The 19354-nt window shown below is 31.1% G+C and overlaps 2 protein-coding genes across 3 annotated transcripts; one reads left to right on the top strand and one right to left on the bottom strand.

Annotated features, from left to right (window-relative positions):
* The first annotated feature begins 128 nt into the window (after window positions 1–128).
* Window positions 129–8807, top strand: Srp68 (signal recognition particle 68). 2 transcript variants are annotated; one of them, XM_089221081.1, is made up of 12 exons: window positions 129–372; window positions 511–616; window positions 1102–1168; window positions 1247–1360; window positions 1423–1579; window positions 6763–6884; window positions 7039–7222; window positions 7291–7518; window positions 7590–7736; window positions 7852–7997; window positions 8079–8322; window positions 8388–8807. In XM_089221081.1, the coding sequence occupies exons 2-12, from the start codon at window positions 517–519 to the stop codon at window positions 8634–8636; spliced, it is 1758 nt and encodes a 585-aa protein (XP_089077207.1). In that variant the 5' UTR covers window positions 129–372; window positions 511–516; the 3' UTR covers window positions 8637–8807. The 2 variants fall into 2 exon arrangements, with proteins under 2 accessions (XP_089077207.1, XP_089077208.1); XM_089221082.1 differs by having other exon boundaries at window positions 508–616.
* A 330-nt stretch (window positions 8808–9137) lies between these two features.
* On the bottom strand, window positions 9138–10241 carry LOC107164445 (uncharacterized). Its single transcript, XM_015512279.2, has one exon. It carries the CDS (start codon window positions 10047–10049, stop codon window positions 9189–9191), a length of 861 nt encoding a protein of 286 aa, XP_015367765.2. The 5' UTR covers window positions 10050–10241; the 3' UTR covers window positions 9138–9188.
* Window positions 10242–19354: the final 9113 nt, after the last annotated feature.

Raw genomic sequence — 19354 nt, 5'->3', positions numbered from 1 at the left:
CACGACGAAAACCATGTCTGCATGGCCAGTGTGATTCATGATTGGTGCCCGGTTGTCCGATAATAAGTCTGATAATGAACCATATGGAAGATGGAACAGATTGCACGTCGTCCAGTGACCAGTAGTAATAGTTGTATGGTATTATGGCGTGTCCAACAACGTTTTCTTATTTTCTTAACACGTACCTACACGACTACACTACTAATAATTTGTCACGTTACGAAATATTTTGTATCTAGTTTTGCAATTGGTAATCACTTAACTCGATCTTCAATTTATTTTTGATTACACGTTTATGTAACATATTGATATTATTCGAAAGTTGTGAACGTGTGTCGTATATTATAATTGTTGTGTAAGACACTAAGACGAGTAAGTTTGAAGTTTGTAATCTTTGAAATTCATATCGATTTTAACTTATTTTTACATTTTAAAACCAAATAAATAAATGATAATAATAATAACTGTTATTACAAGTTCATTATAATTTTTTTTTTCCGGAACAAGTAGACAGTAATGTCAGGCACAATGTCTAACCAAATTGTCACCAACGAGAACAACAAAGAGAATGCACCGGAAAATGAAGAAAAGAAAATTCCCATATTTTCAGTTGAAAGTATCCTTTCTATATTATAACAGTTTATCTTTACGCCTTGTGTATGGCAATGGTCAATAATAATAACTTGTGAAAAGGATTTTATGCAAAATGTCATACTAATTAATCTACGAACTATTTGTAATATAATATGATAAAGCGATTTTTATACTTGATTTGTATTTATAAATACTTTTATTTTTGTTTTTTTGAAAACATTCAGATCCACTGTTGCTTCCACTGTACCTCATCATGTGCTATTGATTAAATTGTATAACTTATAATAATATGACCTATGTATGGCTAAAAACTAATTTGGTTATACAACTAGAATTGTGTGTAAGATACGTTTTTATTTGGTTGTATTATATACCTAACGGCTAACAGCAGTTATCCATCTATTATAATACATTGAACAAATTGAGTTAATATTAAGTTTAATGAAATTTAAAAAAAAACTCAATACTTATATTTAATTAAAATATTCCTTAATAATATCCTAACAGTATTAAAGATTATTAAGGAAGCCCAACAGCAGCATGGCTTAAGACACAATGATTATCAAAGATATAGGTAGATGTTAAAAATGTTAAACAATAATATCTTTTTAGCATTTAAAAAAATACTCAATTATTCATTTTTAATTTGTAGAGGTTATTGCACCCGGCGTATTAGACGTTTACGAAAAGTAATGCATTTACAACAGGGAGATCGAAGACATTTTCGTAAGAAAAATGTTACCGAATCCAATCTGACAGATGAAAGGTATAAAATTCATATCTATAAAAATAGTCAATAACTTTATAATTACCTTGTGTATAATTTAGAGCTGTATACATACCATTGATGTTAGCTGAAAGAGCATGGAGTTATGCAATGCAATTAAGAGTTGAAGCTAATACAGAACCAAGAAAAAAATTTCATTTGGTGTCTAGATTAAGAAAAGCTACTAGTTATGCGATACAACTTCAAAAGCTTTGTGAGGTAAAATTATTGTATATTATGTTCAAATATACATTGTGATAGTTTATTCTGATAACATTAAATTTTTAGATTTTGTAAAAAATTTCCCAAAATGGGTCATATTATAAAAAGTTTGGGCACCTGTGAGCTAGGGTATAATCTAATGCACATTTAAAATATTGAACTCTAGTAATGCTGTACACAGTTAAACTAGTTTTAGTTCAGTATTTATTTTTGAAACCATATTTGAATCAGGTGTTTTTGAGGTTATTCTTTATTTTGACTTAAAATTAACTGACTAATATTATAAAGAATATGTATGGAAAATGTATATATATATATATATATATAAGAGTTATAATTAATTTTAATATTTTAAAGGACGCTTTTAGGTTTGATTGATTTAATTTTTGCCAAAAATTTTACTTTTATTGTAATCTTTTAATCATATTATAATAATTACAATAGTATGTAGATAGTATATAATACATAGACAACACACGCAGGTGTAGCGTCCTCTTAAGCATTTTTTTCTACTATAAAACATGCATTAATTTCTCCATTCAGAAATGTACCTAACAAGTTTACATTTTAACTCTTTCCGGCACGGTGGGATAACGTTTATCCCACCAAAATGTCGACCGATCCAGCACGGCGGTACAAAAAATAACCCACCTCTAAACGTATTTTATTCTAATACTATAAATGGATATTATTTTCCGTGTACTATTAATATACACATGGTTACTAATATTAAACTAATTTAAAAATAATACAAGACATATTTATAGGTTTTTCAGCTAATTTTACACGATAATGGAATTCCGATTTTGTCAACAGTTCGTTTTTCTGAATATAATATTCAATTGTACATATCAGTCGATTCCGAAGGTCGAATTACTCCGGACTTGTTTCATTTCATAAATAAAATTGTATTTTCTTCGTGTATGTAATAATAATGATTATAATATTATTAGTTTTCATGATATATCAATAATTGTAGCGGTTTAAATTTTAACCCGTGGTGCCGGTTGGGTCGTTTTTATTTTTTTTATATTTCGAATACTTTATTGAATTATAATGAGTTCTAATCTGAATGAAAGTAATATTGTGGACTATCTTTTTGAAGATATACCTTCTGATGACAACAGTCTCACTGATATAGACGATTTTGATGACCAAGATTATTTACCACCTCAGCAAAAAGCCATTGAAGTCGTCGAAAGTAGTTCATCTGACGAAAATGAAGAAGGTAATGAGTTTGTAGAAATATTATGTTTAAATGATGGCAATCTTTTAACTTTACCTAGTCCTAAAAAAACTCGTAGCACATCAAAATTAAACTCAAATATACTAGTAATTAATTTTGCTAAAAAAAGTACTGTAACTAAAAACAATAAAAATAAAAAAACAATTTCTCGTGCCCTTTTCGATCCACCAACAACTACCGAAAAAAATAATTCAAAAAACATCACTCCAGTTATGGATGAAATTATAACTGAAACAGTAGAATTTGAATTTGTGCCCCCAAATTGGTCAAAAAATACGACTACAATATGGCCTCCATTGTCAAATTTTGAAAGCTTAGAAGGGCCCAGTGATTCTGTTGATAGATTTCGATGTCATACACCTTTTTCAATTTTTAATTATTTATTTTCTGACGAAATAATGAACATGATAGTTGAACAAACAAACTTATATTCGTTCCAAAGAAGTCAGAAAACTGGAAAACCTCATACTCAGACTAATATTCAAGAGCTAAAGACTTTTTTTGGTATAAATTTGTTGATGGGTATAAAACGTATGCCCAGCTATAGGGATTATTGGTCATCGCAACCAGATCTCCATGACTCGTATATCAGTAGTTTGATGACAGTTAATCGCTTCGGATGGTTACTTTCGACACTACACATAAATAATAATGTGATGATGCCAAAACGAGGTGAACCGGGATATGATAAACTTTATAAAGTCAGACCTTTTTTAACAAAAATCAAACGAAATTTCCAAACATATTACAATCCACACCGTATTGTCACAGTTGATGAATCAATGATAAAATTTAAAGGGAGATCTACTATAAAACAGTACATGCCCAAAAAACCTATAAAACGGGGCTATAAAGTTTGGTCTTTAGTGGATCAGAAAGGATACCTATGGAATTTTGATTTATATATAGGAAAAGTTGGTGACGTTGTTCAAAAAGATCTCGGAGGTAGTGTTGTAAAAAATTTGTCTCTACCGATACAAAATAAAAACCATTATTTATACATGGATAATTATTTTACAAGTGTCCCTTTATTAAATTATTTAAAAACAAAAGGAATCTATGCATGTGGAACTATAAATTCGTCACGAAAATATTTACCAAAAATGAAACCGGATTCAAAATTAAAAATTGGCGATTATGATTGGGCAATAAGTGATCAAAATAATGTATCAATTATAAAGTGGAAAGATAAAAGAATTGTAAATTTATTGTCAAATTTCCATGACCCTAAAATTGTAACTCAAGTAAAACGTAAGGCAAAAGATGGAACTGTCTCTATGGTTCCGTGCCCAATTGTATTACAAGATTATAATTCTAACATGAATTGTGTTGATAAATTTGACCAAAATAAAAAAACCTATCAAATTGATAGGAAAAGCCAAAAATGGTGGCACCGTATTTTTTCTTTTTTTTTGATGCTACAGTTGTTAATGCTCGGATTCTGTACAATGATATAAATATAACTAACGAAAATATGAGTATGAAAGAATTTCGTCGTCACGTATCAAGAGATCTGGTTGCTAAAACTTTAGTTGAAAAACGTCGTAGCTTATCAGATTCACCAGTCACACCTAAACATTTAAAAAAAAGGAAGTCCATCAGTACCCAAAGAAGTCCGCTTAGAACAGTCAGCTCATCAACCACAAAGATCGACGAGGAGAAGGTGCAACAATTGCAGTTCAAAACAAAAAGAAGTAAGAACCGACTGGATATGTTCAATTTGTGAAGTTCCTCTATGCTTAGGGAAGACCAGAAACTGTTTTGCCGAATTTCACAATATTTAAAAAGTATGATTTAATGATTAAAATTTATTAGATATTAATTAATTAATTATCAACTGTTATATATTATGTAAGAAAAAAATGTAAAAGTATTTATTATTTTAGGTGTATAACCTTTCATTCACAGCGGGACATATGTCATCCCACCTAATACAGCAAGTGAACAAAAAGTTACAAAAAAAAATTGTGTTTTTTTTTAACATTTTAAAGTGTAAAAAATGTTAATTTTATTAATAAAAGTTATTTTTGAAAATTTCAATTTGTGTGCAGGTATGGTATTTATTTTATTGAAATTCTTGTGCCGGAAAGAGTTAAAATGTTCCTATAATTCTATATTTATTAAAAAAATATTTTTTTATAAAATTATAAATATTATCTATACCATAGATTTATATTAACACTCCTAGCCACTAAAAACATCGTGATTATCGTGATTCAATATTTTAATCCAATAAAGTATGGCCAAACAAAATTAATAAAATATTAATAAAAATAAAAAAGCTATTAACATTAATAGTACATTAGTACATTACCGAATTTATTTTAACCAATTAGTTGATCATCATCTAAAATAATACAAACTAGACATTCAAAAAATATAAAATTTATTGGAAAATTGTAATATATAGGTAAAGTTATTATATGTATTTGTATTAAAAGTATTTCAAATAGTAAATTACTAAAATAGTTTTAGATATTTAAACTTACATGTTTGTTATATACGAGATGTGGCAATTAAATAACGAGAATTTGTTTCTAGTTTCTAAGTGGTTACTCTGACATCTTAAAAATTTGTTGACTAAGTTCAAAAGTCTGCCAAGTTTGATAGTGATCTGTGTTAGATTTTGTGCTCGGCGGTTTTTAAAAGTTAGTAGTGTAGTGTCATGACGTACAAAAATTTGAGTTGTGAGGACTTTTTGCAACGAATTCAGAGTGAAGGGCATGACCGGATGAATTCAATTATCATGGCAGATGAAAGCTGGGTATATCAATATGACACCGAGACTCGTCGACAGAGTAAACAATGGGTTAAAGAGGAGAGGAATGTGCCACGAAAGACCGGATGTCTCAAAACCAAATTAAGACAATGCTCTTCTGTTTCTTCGATATTAGGGGTATTGTGCACCGAAAATTTCTTCCTAAGGGTCGAACGATGACTTCAGTATATTACATTGAAGTTCTTAAGCGATTGTGCCATATAATGTATCATATAAGCCTGGAATTAGCTAAAAATGATTGGATCCTTCACCACGACAATGCACCTACTAACACATCAATAAAAGTTAAATAGTTTTTGACCAATAAGAACATAATAACCCTCCACCATCAACCGTTTAGCCCTATCTGATTCCACTGGACTTCTGGCTATTTCAAAAATTGAAGGAACTAATGAATGAACCTCACTATGAGGATCGGGAAAACATTTAACTTGCTGTAACATCGGTGTTAAAGAGTTTAACTTCTGAAAAGACTTCTAGAGATGTTTCCAGAAATGGTTAGAACGTTGGGCCAAGTGTGTTAGACTAGCAGGAGTTTACTGTGTAGGCACGGGTAATCATTGTAAAAATACAGTAAGTTCCCGTTACAACAAATACCAATAAAACGAAAAATCCTGTTACAAAGAAAGTCATAGAAGTCCCCTGCCAAAAAGCTATTAAAACAATGTTAAACTAATCTCAATATAACGAAATGATTGATTTTTAATAATCCTGATACAACAAACTATTTGTGCAGTTTAAAATATATGTATTTCCCTTCTTAATTTAATCTGAAGATAACAAGCATACGGTTTTACGAAATTATCAAGCCATTAAATTGTCATTATGTGTGACCGTATTACATTTGTTAAAACTGTCAATTATTTATAATAAAGTTATTTATTTTTTCCCCAAATTATTTACATTTAAATTATTTTTTTATTACATATTTACTTACAATTTGTATTTAAATCACATAATGTTTTTAAATTTCTTTTTATTAAATTTTCAAAATTTTGTTATAATGAGAAAAAAAATCGGTCCCTTGGAGTTCGTTGTAACAGAACTTAGTGTATTAAAAAATGTTTTTAAATTAAAAATTCTCGTTGTTTACTTACCACACCTCATATTTTATTCCTAACTGATTTGTTTTAAATAAAAATAAAAATATTTTAGTCTGAAAAATTTGATGCTCGTACTCAACTAGAAACTCAAGCTTATGTAGCTTGGTGTGAAGGAATGTTGCAATTTGAATTACAAGAATGGAAACCAGCTATAGAAAACTTAAAAAAGGCTCAGTAAGCTAAAATATCACTTTTTATAAATCATTGATATTTTCATGTTATTTAGACATCATGTAATTTCAGTTATAAATCCAATAACTGTATGTGAAATTTTAAAACCTTTTAACTAATCATTTTTATATACCTCACTTTCAATTTTTTTTTTCAGAATGATTTATGAAAAATTAGCATCTGCATTAAACGAAGAAGATGCTATTTTATATAGAAATCGTTATGAAGAGTTAGAACCAAGCTTACGTTTCTGTGCTTATAACATTGGAAATGAGACAGATGTTAATCAACTATTACACTTGCGTAATCAAGCACAAGGAGATTTATTAGTGACATTGGATGTTAGTTACTTAATATTAGTATAATAGAGGATATCATAACTATACATTTATGTTATATATTTATATAGACTTTGATGGCGCAAACAAGAGACTCATTAAGTGAAGTTACTTGGAGGAATCGTACAGTGCCTGTAAAGAATTCTCGTGTAAGGACATTCTTATTAGCCAACCGTGATTTTAATAGTTTGTTGGACAAATGCACTACATTAGCTGAAAAGAGTGATTCATTGGAACAACATTTGATGGACTGTAAAGATGCTATGCTAGCAATAAGAGATGATATTAAAACTGAACAGGTCGGTTATTTAATATTACTTTACATTTGTATTTTTGGATTTGAATTGATTAATATACATTTTAATTCCAGAAAATGGATGGTTCTTCCACTTCTTCGGCATCGTCATTACAGTATCTTCATACTTATTTGTCATTCATTCGTTTGGAAAGATCAATTCAACGTAATTTGTTGCTAATTGAAAGTGCATTAGAAAATGATGGAAAACAAGGAACTATTGTAAGTTAAATTTGGTGTTTTAAAATAATTTTTATTGATACCTACTATAATATATGTGTATTCTTTTGGATTATATGCTTTTTGTTATTTATTAATAATTATTACTGTAATATAGGGAAGTAAGAAACTTCAAGACGTTACAAGATTATATGAGATTTTGATACAAAATATTTTGGAAGAACAACAATTGCCTGGTTTAGAAGATGACTCAGATTTTCAAGAAAAATTAATCATTAAAGCTAAAGCTTACAAAGCATTTAGGTATTTATAAAATCTTTCATCACAGTACCTTTCTATACATTCTTTCTAATCTTATTCTAAATGATGGTGTTTCTTTTATAGATGTTATTATATTGGTCAGAGTTTAAGTACTCTGCATCGTTGGAGGGATACAATGGCCATGTATGAAAGAGCATTACTTCACATTTCTTCTGCTATCAATCAAGTTGATGATGATTTGAAGACGCGATTGAGTAACTTGGTGAATACCATAGAGTCTTCTAAATACTGTGCTCATGCTCAAAGTGTGCTCGAACAAGATAATGAGGAAGAATTGGATAGTTTGAAAAATGCTAAACTGCAAAAGGTAGTATTTTAGTATAAGTGTTTATTATTCAACATCAATTTTATTTTAAATTTTACCTCCTTTAGATGCCTTTAACAAAACGTTTGGATGAATACTATGAAGATTCTAGTGTATTAGGTAAAGATCCAAATGTCATCAAAGTACCACCTGAAATGGAAGAAATACCGTGCAAGCCATTGTTCTTTGATGTGGCATTGAACTTTGTTAATCTCCCAGCGTTCAAGAAACAACAACCAGTTTCTGACCCAGCTAATAAAGAAGGAATTTCTGGTTTTGTGAAAGGTCTGTGGGGTTGGGGTGGAAAAAAAAAGTGAATGTTTAATAAACACGTTTATATTTATGTATATATATATATTTGAACTTGTACATCCAAAGATAAATATGGATAAAATACTGTACATTCAAATATCATTTTATCTTTCAACATAGTTTAAATATTAAAAGTGTGTTCAAATAATGATAATATATTATACAATATAATTTTACATTTATGATTAATTCATTATTTCTACATTATATTATCTGGTGAAATATAATTACAGCTAATGAAAATAGTTTCATTGTTTTTATAATACAGATGTTTAATAATAAGGAAAACATTGATAATGACTAACAACATGATGCATAATATTTACAAATTCATAATAATAATTTGGTAATGGTATATTTAATATTATAATGTCAATGACATTATATAATGCACTCACGTATAGTACTTTAATATTAGTTTATAAGCGACAGTATTTGCAAGAGTTGAATATAATATACATAATATTGTATTGTAATATGTACACGGATGAAAATTAATAAACAAATTGGCAAATCTTTTTGTGGTTAAATCGTTTTCATTTTCGTCATTTATTCGTCTAACACGTCTGTCCACCACTTTTATCCCTTCTAGCCGCATGACTCCTAGCGTGCTTTCTCAAGTGATCTTTCCTGTAAAACGCACGGCCACACTCTATACAAGCATGCCTCTTCTCACCTGTGTGCACCACCTTGTGCAAGGTTAGTTGCTCCTTACGCTTGAACGCTTTGCCACACACCGTACAGGCATACGGCCTTTCTGAACTGTGGCTCTGTCTGTGTCTCGTCAGGTGGTCCTTTCGCTTCAACCCTGCACCGCAGATATCGCACACGAACCGCCGTTCCGTTGCATGTGTGCCCAGGTGTTCCTCCAGCAGATGCTTGTCCAAGTACTCGGCCCGGCACTCTGGACATCCGAACATTGTGGTTCCATCCGCACAGCTCGTAATCCGTATCTGACCCGGCTTTGGCTTGACCTGAGACGACGACGATATCGTGGTCGTGGTCGTCGTAGGCGGACAGCGGTCACTGGCTGCAGAGGCTGCCGCGGCGCTCACTTGTCTGCCTTGTTTTTTCCTCTTCTTCGGGGGTTTCGCCTCGTCACGCGAGTCCTTGCAGACGGCCTCTCCCGAGTACTTGAGGAAGTGGTGCAGAGTGAGCGTGGCCGGCAAATGAGACAGATAATCGGCCACGGTCGATCCGGGCGCAGCGATGCTCTGCCACGACGGTGGCATGCCGTTGGGCTGTAGCGTCACCTCACCATCGTTGCCGTACTGTTGCGACCCACTGCCGTTGAAGTGTACGCCGCTGATACCCGCGAAATCCTGGTCGATTTGCAGCGGGCCGGAAGCGAAGTGGGTGCCGATCATGGCGAAGTCCATCTGCTGGAGAATATCACTCGAACGAAACGTGGAAGTCATAGTCTGTCTGTCTGCTGTCACGCTGGTTCCTTGTAAATATGGTATGCGAAATACCCGTTAATCCTCAAACTCCGCTCTTTCGTGGACGGGACGATTCACGTCCGAGAAACCGAGACCACCGTTGTGATTGTCACAGCTCACAGGAAATTAAAAACCGCGATACAAGATGGCTGCGTTGATTTCGTATAATCAATAAAGTATTAGACAAACGAAAAGAAAAACAGGTACGTACGCCTTTCCATGAGCAATGTTTTGGCGCCCTTTCAAACTACCCTTCCGGACCCCGTTATCAACTACTACTACAACTTTAGGTACTACATACCTGTCCTGTCCTGTCCTACTGCTTGTCCGCACGAATTACGCGTTGAACAAGTCTACGTCTCACAAACGATCAACGACGGATGCTCGTGAACTCGTCCCTGCAGTAGTGGCGCCAATGTGTAGAACTGCAGGATAACCCACCTTTAAATGTACCCGTCCAATTGCTCATCCATGATTTTTTTTTTTTTTATTATTATTAATTGTGTCAATAGTCAATACACCAAGTGTTTTTACAATGTCATAATTTACAATTCCGATTATTTGTTTACATTGTATTTATAAGTTTTTAGTAGTTTTTACAAGTTTTTCCTAATTTTTGGTTAAATTATATGTCTAGATCCATGTCTGAATCTGAGGTGTCTTCTTTGGGTTCAATTAGGTATATCCTGTGGTAGCCGTGGTTTTAATCTTAGGTTGACGCGAATCTTCTGCCAATTTTATAGTGGAGTGCTCCGTTAGCTTTGTGAAGTTTTTCGTGAACATTTTTAAATTGTTACGTTGTCCATGCAGAAAGGTATGGTAGTAGGCCCGTATAATTGTGGAGTTGTTTGTTCCTCATAAGTCATAAACCGTAGGGCCTTTAGGGCTATTCTTAAAAATTTATTTTGGAGAGTTTGAAGTTTTTTTATTTTTGTTTGTGAAGCTGATGTCCATACCGAACACGAGTAGGTTATAAGTATGGTCTTATTATTGCTGTGTATAGGAGTAGAGAGCATTTCATCTATATAGTTGAGCTGTAGTGGTTTAGTAGGGGGTACAATATTCTCAGCCTAGTGTACCCTTGGTTTATATGTATTTTCCAGCTAAATTTTTCATCCAAGTGTATAGTCCCAGATATTTCACTGAGTCATCTTTGTTGCTCCTTTGGATTTCCTGGTTGTAAATTTGTATTAAGGTCCGGTTCATGTATTTTTTTAGCCTTTTAGGGTAAATATTTTTGCTTCACTTTTAGATGGGTTTAGTGTTAGTTTCCATTTTGAGAACCATTAAGATAATTCGTCTAGGAAGTTTTGTAAGTCACTTATTGAAGATTCTAAGGCTTGGTTTTGTGTTATTATTGTTGTGTCATCTGTGAACATTGTTAGTTGACATTGTTGTGGCGTTGGTGTATCGTAGCAGTATATGTTAAATAACGTAGGTCCAAGCACTGAACCTTGTGGCACACCCGCCTTTATTCTTTGTATTTGTGATAAGTCCGTTCCTATTCTGACATAGAAGTAACGATTTGTTATAAATGATGAGAGTATATATTGGTAGGTTAAGGGTTTTTATTTTTGTGATAAGTCCAGTGTGTCAGACCTTATCGAATGCTTGCGATGTCTAGGAAGGCTGCCGTGGTAATTTTTTCATTTTCGTAACCATTTACAATGATTTCAGAGATCCTTCGTAGTTGGTGGGTTGTTGAGTGAAACGGTTAGAATCCAAATTGGTGTGGTGGAATAATTTTTAGATGTGGTTTAATTCTGTGTAACAAAACTCTTTCTAAGAGTTTTGATAGGGTTGGAAGTAGACTTATTGGTCTGTAACTTTTGGGTGAACTCTTTGGTTTTCCAGGTTTGTGAATTGTGATACTAATTGCTATTTTCCATGAGTCGGGAAAAAAGCTTAGCCTCGTCCATGTACTATTGGTAGTGGCGTATTTCGGTGGTACATACAAAATCTAATATCAAAGTTTTTATTATTTTGAGATTTTGACACTACCTAATTATAAAGAATAAATATTCAATCAAAAATGTACAACCAAATTTTTTTCAGATCCTCATTTACATTTTTTAAAAAAAGTTCACGCCCTACTGGCTTTAATATTATTGTATATAGCTAATAAACACAGAAATACTTTCGTATAGTATATTTAAACACATACTCAGTGTAGGCCTGGCACTAAAGGGCTCAGGATGCATTTCTTAAGAAAGGCCCTGAAAATGTAATTTCATAAAATGATAAAAAAATACCTTAACACTCTAAAATATGGCCAAAAAAATCGATTGAAAAAAAGTTTTAAATGAAAATTATTATTAGAGAAATGGATGTCAGAGTAATTATAAATATGAATTCTCAAATAAATTAATAGACAATATCATAAACATATAAATTTTAAGTTTAATTTACGATAAAAAAAAATATTTCTATAACAATATTATTATTATTAATGTAACAATACACAATGAACTATGAACCATAATATCGTGGTAGTGTGTACCTAGTACCCATGTCATAAAGTTATTTTTATAATTTTAGCTCCAATGTTTTTGTTAATCTGCAATAGTATTATGTATGTTCCTACTCAAAAATTATATTACCCTACTAGAAGATAATATTAGCCTTTAATGGAAAATGTAATAATCACAAAATATGTAGGATATAGGTGTTCTTAATTATTTCCTCACCTCACTTTCAAATCTGTTAAAATTCAAAACAATCAGAAGTTATTATGTGATTAGAAGCTCTATCCCCCTTTTATATCATGATGAATATAGAAAATTAATTAACTAGGTACATATTTTATTTTTGCTATAATCGATTTTTTTGTCATCATTTTACAAATATATATTATAATATATCTTAAATGTAATAAAATTGTAGGTATTTAAGCTAGTGCGTGTATCTTGATAAACCGCCTTCATAACAATTGTCTTATTTAAAAAAGAAATGAACTCTCTCCTTTCAAATTCCTTTATCCATAAATGAACTAAGTATAAACTAAATGTTCCATATTTCTGAAAACAATTATTATTGCACCATTAATTATTAAAAAATGCATACTTTTAATCGTCAAATAGCTATTATATTACTGGACAAGTAAACAAACTGAAGAGCTATTTGCAAAAAATCGGAAAACTCCGTTTGAAAAAAATATTCAGAATAAAAATAATTATTATTTTTAAATTATTTGAGATTTGATTAAGTTAAAAAATAATTATTATTTTAGACACAGGATATTGTTCTTAAAATATGGAGTTGTTTGGTATTTACATACAGCCCTTCAGATAGTCTGATTAGTCTAGCTATTTCACGATCAAAAATAAGGTAATTATTATAATGCATACTTTTAATTGTCGAATAGTCGGGCCAAGCACGATTTAAGATAGTATTTAAATCATGGGGCTAAGTAGACCACTATATAACATATGATAGATTTTATTCACATATCATATTACTTTATGGTTTTTATTATTATTTATTATTAAATATTAATTATCCGTTTGTTTTGTAGCAAGGAAAGTCGCAGATTGGTCAGCACTAGATGATGAACTATTGAATATAGTTGATGATAGGCGGTTGTGTTTGATTTCCAATTACGTTATTGAACGTGATTCAAGTTTTTTTTTGTACACTTCTGGTATTCCTCTTTATAGTTCCCAATGCCATTAGTTATATTCAGTAGCGTAATTACAGGGGGGATTTGGGTGTCGTATCCCCCCCATGACCTTTTTTTTAAGATTGATTAACTACATACCTATGTACTTCATTATCTAATGATATTATTATTTTTTTTTTATATAAATGTATATATTGAGAAATCAAATACCTCGGCGAATTAATATTATTATAAATAGCCTATATTTTATACTTTATAGAAATAATACAAAAAAAACAAATCCTTTATGCTAGTTGTACATAAATACTTCGTACCTTGTTCGTTTTAAATACAGCCACGCAAGTTTATAAGTATCACTATTGCAATATGAATTTGTTTTGTGTAAATTTTGAGTTTGTTTATGCATTGTGCAGTGGTACAAAAATAAACCACCGAGCAGTAAAGTATTATTTTATCGTGGATCGACGACGATCGAAAGACTATTGTCATATCTGTCCTATCTTATCCTATCCTAATATTTTTCCGTAGTCCTATTGAACTAAAAATAACTTATCGATTTGTACACTTAATCGGAATTTATTCCATGTCTCATGTGTACATAAATATATTACTCTGAATTCTGAAAGGTGCTTATAATAAATACTTTTTATTTTTTTTGATGGGAGGGGGGGTATAGCCGTATAGGTGAAATGTTAAAATATTTTATCCCCCCCACAAACATGGCCAAATTACGCCACTGGTTATATTATCAAACTGCAATTGATTGAAAATGTCTAATAGTTTATTCGATACGTGGATTGGTCTAATAATAATATATATCACAAATGACTATCAGTCAATGGCGTCCAAAATCATCAATGCTATATTTCGTTTATTTTTGTTAATTACTGCTTTCTAAAATAATACTTTATTTGCTTCCCATGAAAACAAAAAATAAATAAATGAAAGCTCCAAAATCATTAATATTTTATTATAAATATTATAATTCTAGACGGGTTTTAAAATTAAATACGGTGAAACATGACTTAACGGACACCTCTCTTTACCGACAAAATGACCAGGTCCAAGCAAAAAGATAGGCATTCTAATGTATTTCAACCTGTCTATAACGGACTCTTTTTATCACGGACACGGTCACTAATATTTACCCCGGCGATTTCATAACGGACAAAAATACTACGAAACAGCATCCATAAACAACGCAATTAAACAATTCAGTGAAACCCCAGATTATGATCGATTAGGTAATTATTGAATTTATAAAGTTTAAATACAAAGTTAATACAATTTAACATAAATAAATCCAGTTATAAATTTTGCAATGCGTATAAATGATAACCATAGTCCATTAGTATCTAACGTTTTTATTCAGTTTGCAGTCAGAGTGGATTATGTTTTTCTTAGCAATGCCACTTCCCGAACCGCGTAAAGCTTTAAATTTAAAACAAAAGGTGGATATTATTGTCATTATTCGTGTAGGAAATGTCTTCATCGACAATCATAAACTGTTTCAAAAAAGCTGACTTTCCGTCCAATGAATCTCTAGAAATCGAAAATGAAATGAATGGGAATGAGTTGATAAAAGATTTTTAAGGCAAATAACAAATAATATGGTTAGAAATTTGTTATTGGCGCCTTATGAGGATTTTACAGCATTTTTTCTCTTTTAGATCCATGCGCACATATCAAATGTTATAGTATGTAATTTCAGTAATTTCACTTTAATTTTTGAAATTATGATTATAATTATTATTGTAATTATAAATTTTGGCATGTTGTGTGAGGGTCAGAGAGAGAAAAAAATTCGATGTCGTTACTAGTGATTTTAAATAGGTAATTTAAATAAATTAAATTTTAACAAAATATCACGAGAGTTGTGATGTTAATATTAATAATAATTGTACCTATATGCCTGAAGTATCTGAATAGTTCTATAATATATTTTAAAATAATTGAAATAAATATCTAAATTAATAATATCACCTTTTATACTCCGATGGGCAACGAGTAGGTAGGCACCTATAATAATAATATTAATATATGTATTTATTAATTTTATTCATACATAAAATTTAAAAAAATAATACAAGTATCGTATTTATTTGAAAACGTGAATTGTCGTGTTTTTTTTTGTGGCTATAGGTATTAAATCAATGAGCGTTAACACTATTATAGTTATCACTTATATTAATTATATTCGGTTGAGCTTGAGAATTATATAATATATATAAAAACTGAATAATTTCTGAAAATAAATGATAATAATATTAATAAAAAATTATTTTTGTATAGGTATAATTATTGCAAAAAAAAAACCATTGATAAAAACATTTATTTTGATGAAAATTTCAAATGTTTACGGTTATTCGTTTTTAAATTACAAGAAAATAAAAATATATCTTGTTAATTTACGGCTGAATGTCCATACGTCGAAATAATTTAAACTAAAAACTACAAACATTCATAAAAAATATTATTGAACTTTCGGTAAAATTAGTATTTTTTTAAAGCTTTTAAGGTAGGAAAAGTTATGAGGAATATTGTATTGAACTTTCATTCTGAGACATAAATTTTCCGGATCAAAAAAATTTGCAAATTTTCTTATTTTGTCAAAATCAAACTTCAGATAGTAATCAATTTACGCCAAACTTTTTTTTAATCCCCACAAACAAATTATGAGGAACTTGGGATTAAATTTTCAAGTTTTATTGACCGGGTGAAAAAATGTTTATCAACAATAATTTAAAAAAGCTCATAAAAATCAAATTTTCTTACGTTTATAAATAGCTCAAAACTATCCAAAATATTTTGAAAGTATTATGATGTAGGTATATAGAAATTGTTGGTTAATAATGCATATAGGTATATTGTATATACACAATATACAATATTATATTTCATAGACATTTTACCATCCTGGCGCAAATAATAAAATTTAACAATCCTTTGTCGCTGAATCAATTCTTTTTTTATGTTATGCATCACCACACATGGAGGCCTTCAGGCCGTGTAGTGCCGTACTGTTTTCACTTTTCACATAACGTAGCCCCACTAGCCCCCATACAGCAAAACGTAGCCCACACGCAGCATCTGTATCAATCATATAGGCTCCGGCTATAACATTTTGTTGAAAGTACCCAAAGTCCAAATAGCAAATGCTTTTAAGAAGCAAATTAATTGCATTGAGAAGTATAAAACTTTTAATGGAAACCGGGCACTGTGTAGTCGAATTCGATTTTTATACCCAATAAATAAATATGTTAGGTAACTATTAAAATATCGTTAATGGATGGTTATTCAGTGGTCAAACACAGGCAAATGCATAGAAAATAAATTAACACGAGTAAAATGAGTGATAAAAAGCAAGTAACCAAGCAAGTACCTATGTAACCACATAAGACATAACTGTACGTACAGTTGTGGACTTGTGGTCAAATGTACATTATAGTTGAATAATGATTAATGGATGTGTTAAATTTGAATTCAATGATTCGTCAGCTTAAATTACTGCGTAACTACCATGATCAAGTTTAACTATAAAGCACAAAACAGTTTTATAAAGATATAAATACTATACGCTACTTTAAGTACCTTATAGTATAATATATTTAAGGACTATATCCCCTTTCCTCCCACTCGATTTATAGATGATATACGTTATATGTAGTAATGAGTGCCTATTAAGCAGTGGTGTACGCAGGATTTTTCAATGGAGGAAGGGGGGCTTGAAAATTAATTACTACTTCGACAACTGAGGTCATTAGCCTGGGGAACTGTAGGGGAAGATACTGTAAGGTTTTAACTCGTGGATTTTTGGCAGAATTTTGAATGGGCACCCGTGGGTTTCTGCCATGCCCGGTTGGGGGCCGGCAGCCTCTCTCTCCAGACATCGCGAAATGCCCAAAGAGCGATGCCGCCCGTGACCGAGATTCGAACCGGCGACTGCGTGCGTCGCAACCGACGCCTTAGTCCGCTCTGCCACTCCACCCCTATTCTAATAATTGTAGACGTTTAGGTGAGGTATTTGAAAATGTTTGTACAACTTCAATGCTCTAATCATAAACCTCGATACCCCTATTTTTGGAAGCAAATTGGATTTAGTTTGAAATTTGAGAGGTCAAAATTGAAAATTCTTAGTATTTTTTTAAAACAATCGGGAAACCAAAAATAAACGAAAAATTGTTTAGTAACCTTGGTTTTTTTTTTCTAAAAATGTCAATAAAGAATTATTCGTTCGGTCAAAAAGCTTTAAAATGTAATACAAGGTAATATTATACCTAGTTATCTAAAAATATTAACAACACATATAGGCACGATTAGTTTTTATAAGCATTATTTATAGTTCAATTTTTGACAAAACCAGAAAAATTAATTAATTGTAGATTAAAATTTATAAAATATTAAATTTGTATAGCTAAGGCTTGAAAATTCAATACAGGTCATTCATACAAGTAGTTCACACTTTTACCAAAAAATTACTAATTTTTTTAGGAAAATTGGTATGCAAATCAATGTTTTTTTTAAAATGAATTTATTCTGGTAAGACGTTTATTAATTTTCGTCTTGCTTACTATAGCTGACGACAGTTGAAGTTTGATACATTTTAAGTAATACTTATGAGGGTAATGGGGGGGGGGGCTTCAGCCCGTTAGCCCCCCCTCTGTGGACGCCACTGCTATTAAGTATGGACACTCAATTACTTAAATAACGGATTTACAAAATATTTATGTGACCAGCCCCTTATATGTATTGCTAATTGGAATTATCTTTAATTTAGTTATGCGGCAAAAATTGGCATTAGCTTTTAATAGGTACCAGGAACGGATTGGGATAAAACTTCGGCCCGGGAAACCTGTATACCTAAGCCGGCACTTTATGAAAAAAAATATACTCAAATTTGGTTACACAAATATATTTGTAACCAATTAATGCATTAATCCTTTAGTTAATGTTTTAGAGGTATACTATAGCTACTTTATTGATTGTGTCATCTGTGTCTATATTATAAAGTAGGTACTTATTTTCCGACATAAATGCCTCTAGTTTGGATTCTGATAGTTTGCTCCTTAATCTGTTTTTAATAAATTTTAATGTCGAAAATGTTCGCTCACATGCTACCTACGCAAAACGCAAATGGTATGAATCAATATTTATATTGTATTTAAATAATTTTGCAAAATATATAATATGTACCTGAGTCGATGGCAGTGTTAAAAGATATTTGTATGTCAATCCTAAATTACTATAAGTCCATGCTAGCTACACATGGTTTAAAATTATAATTATAATTATTAAAATCTGTTATTCTAAAAAAAAAAGTACGACCTAGTAGCCCGGCGCACCGGGAAAACTCCAGGCGTCCCGCTGGCTCAATCCGTGCCTGTTAGGTAAATAACTTAAAATATATATTTTGAAAATTTCATAGCATGTAATTAAGTATAACAACTTAACTACTTGTACGTATACAAATCTCCACGAATATTTTTGAATTGTGTCAAAATTTCTGAAACTTAAGACCAATATTCTCGATTGAAATTTCGATTTCGTCAATGTAACTTGCAAAAGGTCTACAGCGTCATAGCAGGTGTCCGTCATTTCTTCGGCAAAAAAACCACTAACAAGATCTCTTAATAAATAAACAAATAAATTTTTTTGGTTTTCACGA

This window comes from Diuraphis noxia, unplaced genomic scaffold (assembly GCF_037042655.1).
Source record: "Diuraphis noxia isolate RWA-SAM2 unplaced genomic scaffold, SU_Dnox_SAM2 contig0002, whole genome shotgun sequence".
Taxonomy (NCBI): domain Eukaryota; kingdom Metazoa; phylum Arthropoda; class Insecta; order Hemiptera; family Aphididae; genus Diuraphis; species Diuraphis noxia.
Note: the sequence above shows the minus strand (reverse complement) of the source record. Positions and strands in the feature narration are given on the sequence as shown.

What these genes read in the sequence shown, in the direction of transcription:
- Srp68 (XM_089221081.1), top strand. Translation starts at nt 517, where the DNA reads ATGTCAGGCACAATGTCTAACCAAATTGTCACCAACGAGAACAACAAA. An exon ending in AACTTCAAAAGCTTTGTGAG is followed by an intron (nt 1,580 to 6,762) that starts GTAAAATTATTG and finishes AAAATATTTTAG; the next exon opens with TCTGAAAAATTTGATGCTCG. An exon ending in AAAATGCTAAACTGCAAAAG is followed by an intron (nt 8,323 to 8,387) that starts GTAGTATTTTAG and finishes TACCTCCTTTAG; the next exon opens with ATGCCTTTAACAAAACGTTT.
- LOC107164445 (XM_015512279.2), bottom strand. Translation starts at nt 10,049, where the DNA reads ATGACTTCCACGTTTCGTTCGAGTGATATTCTCCAGCAGATGGACTTC.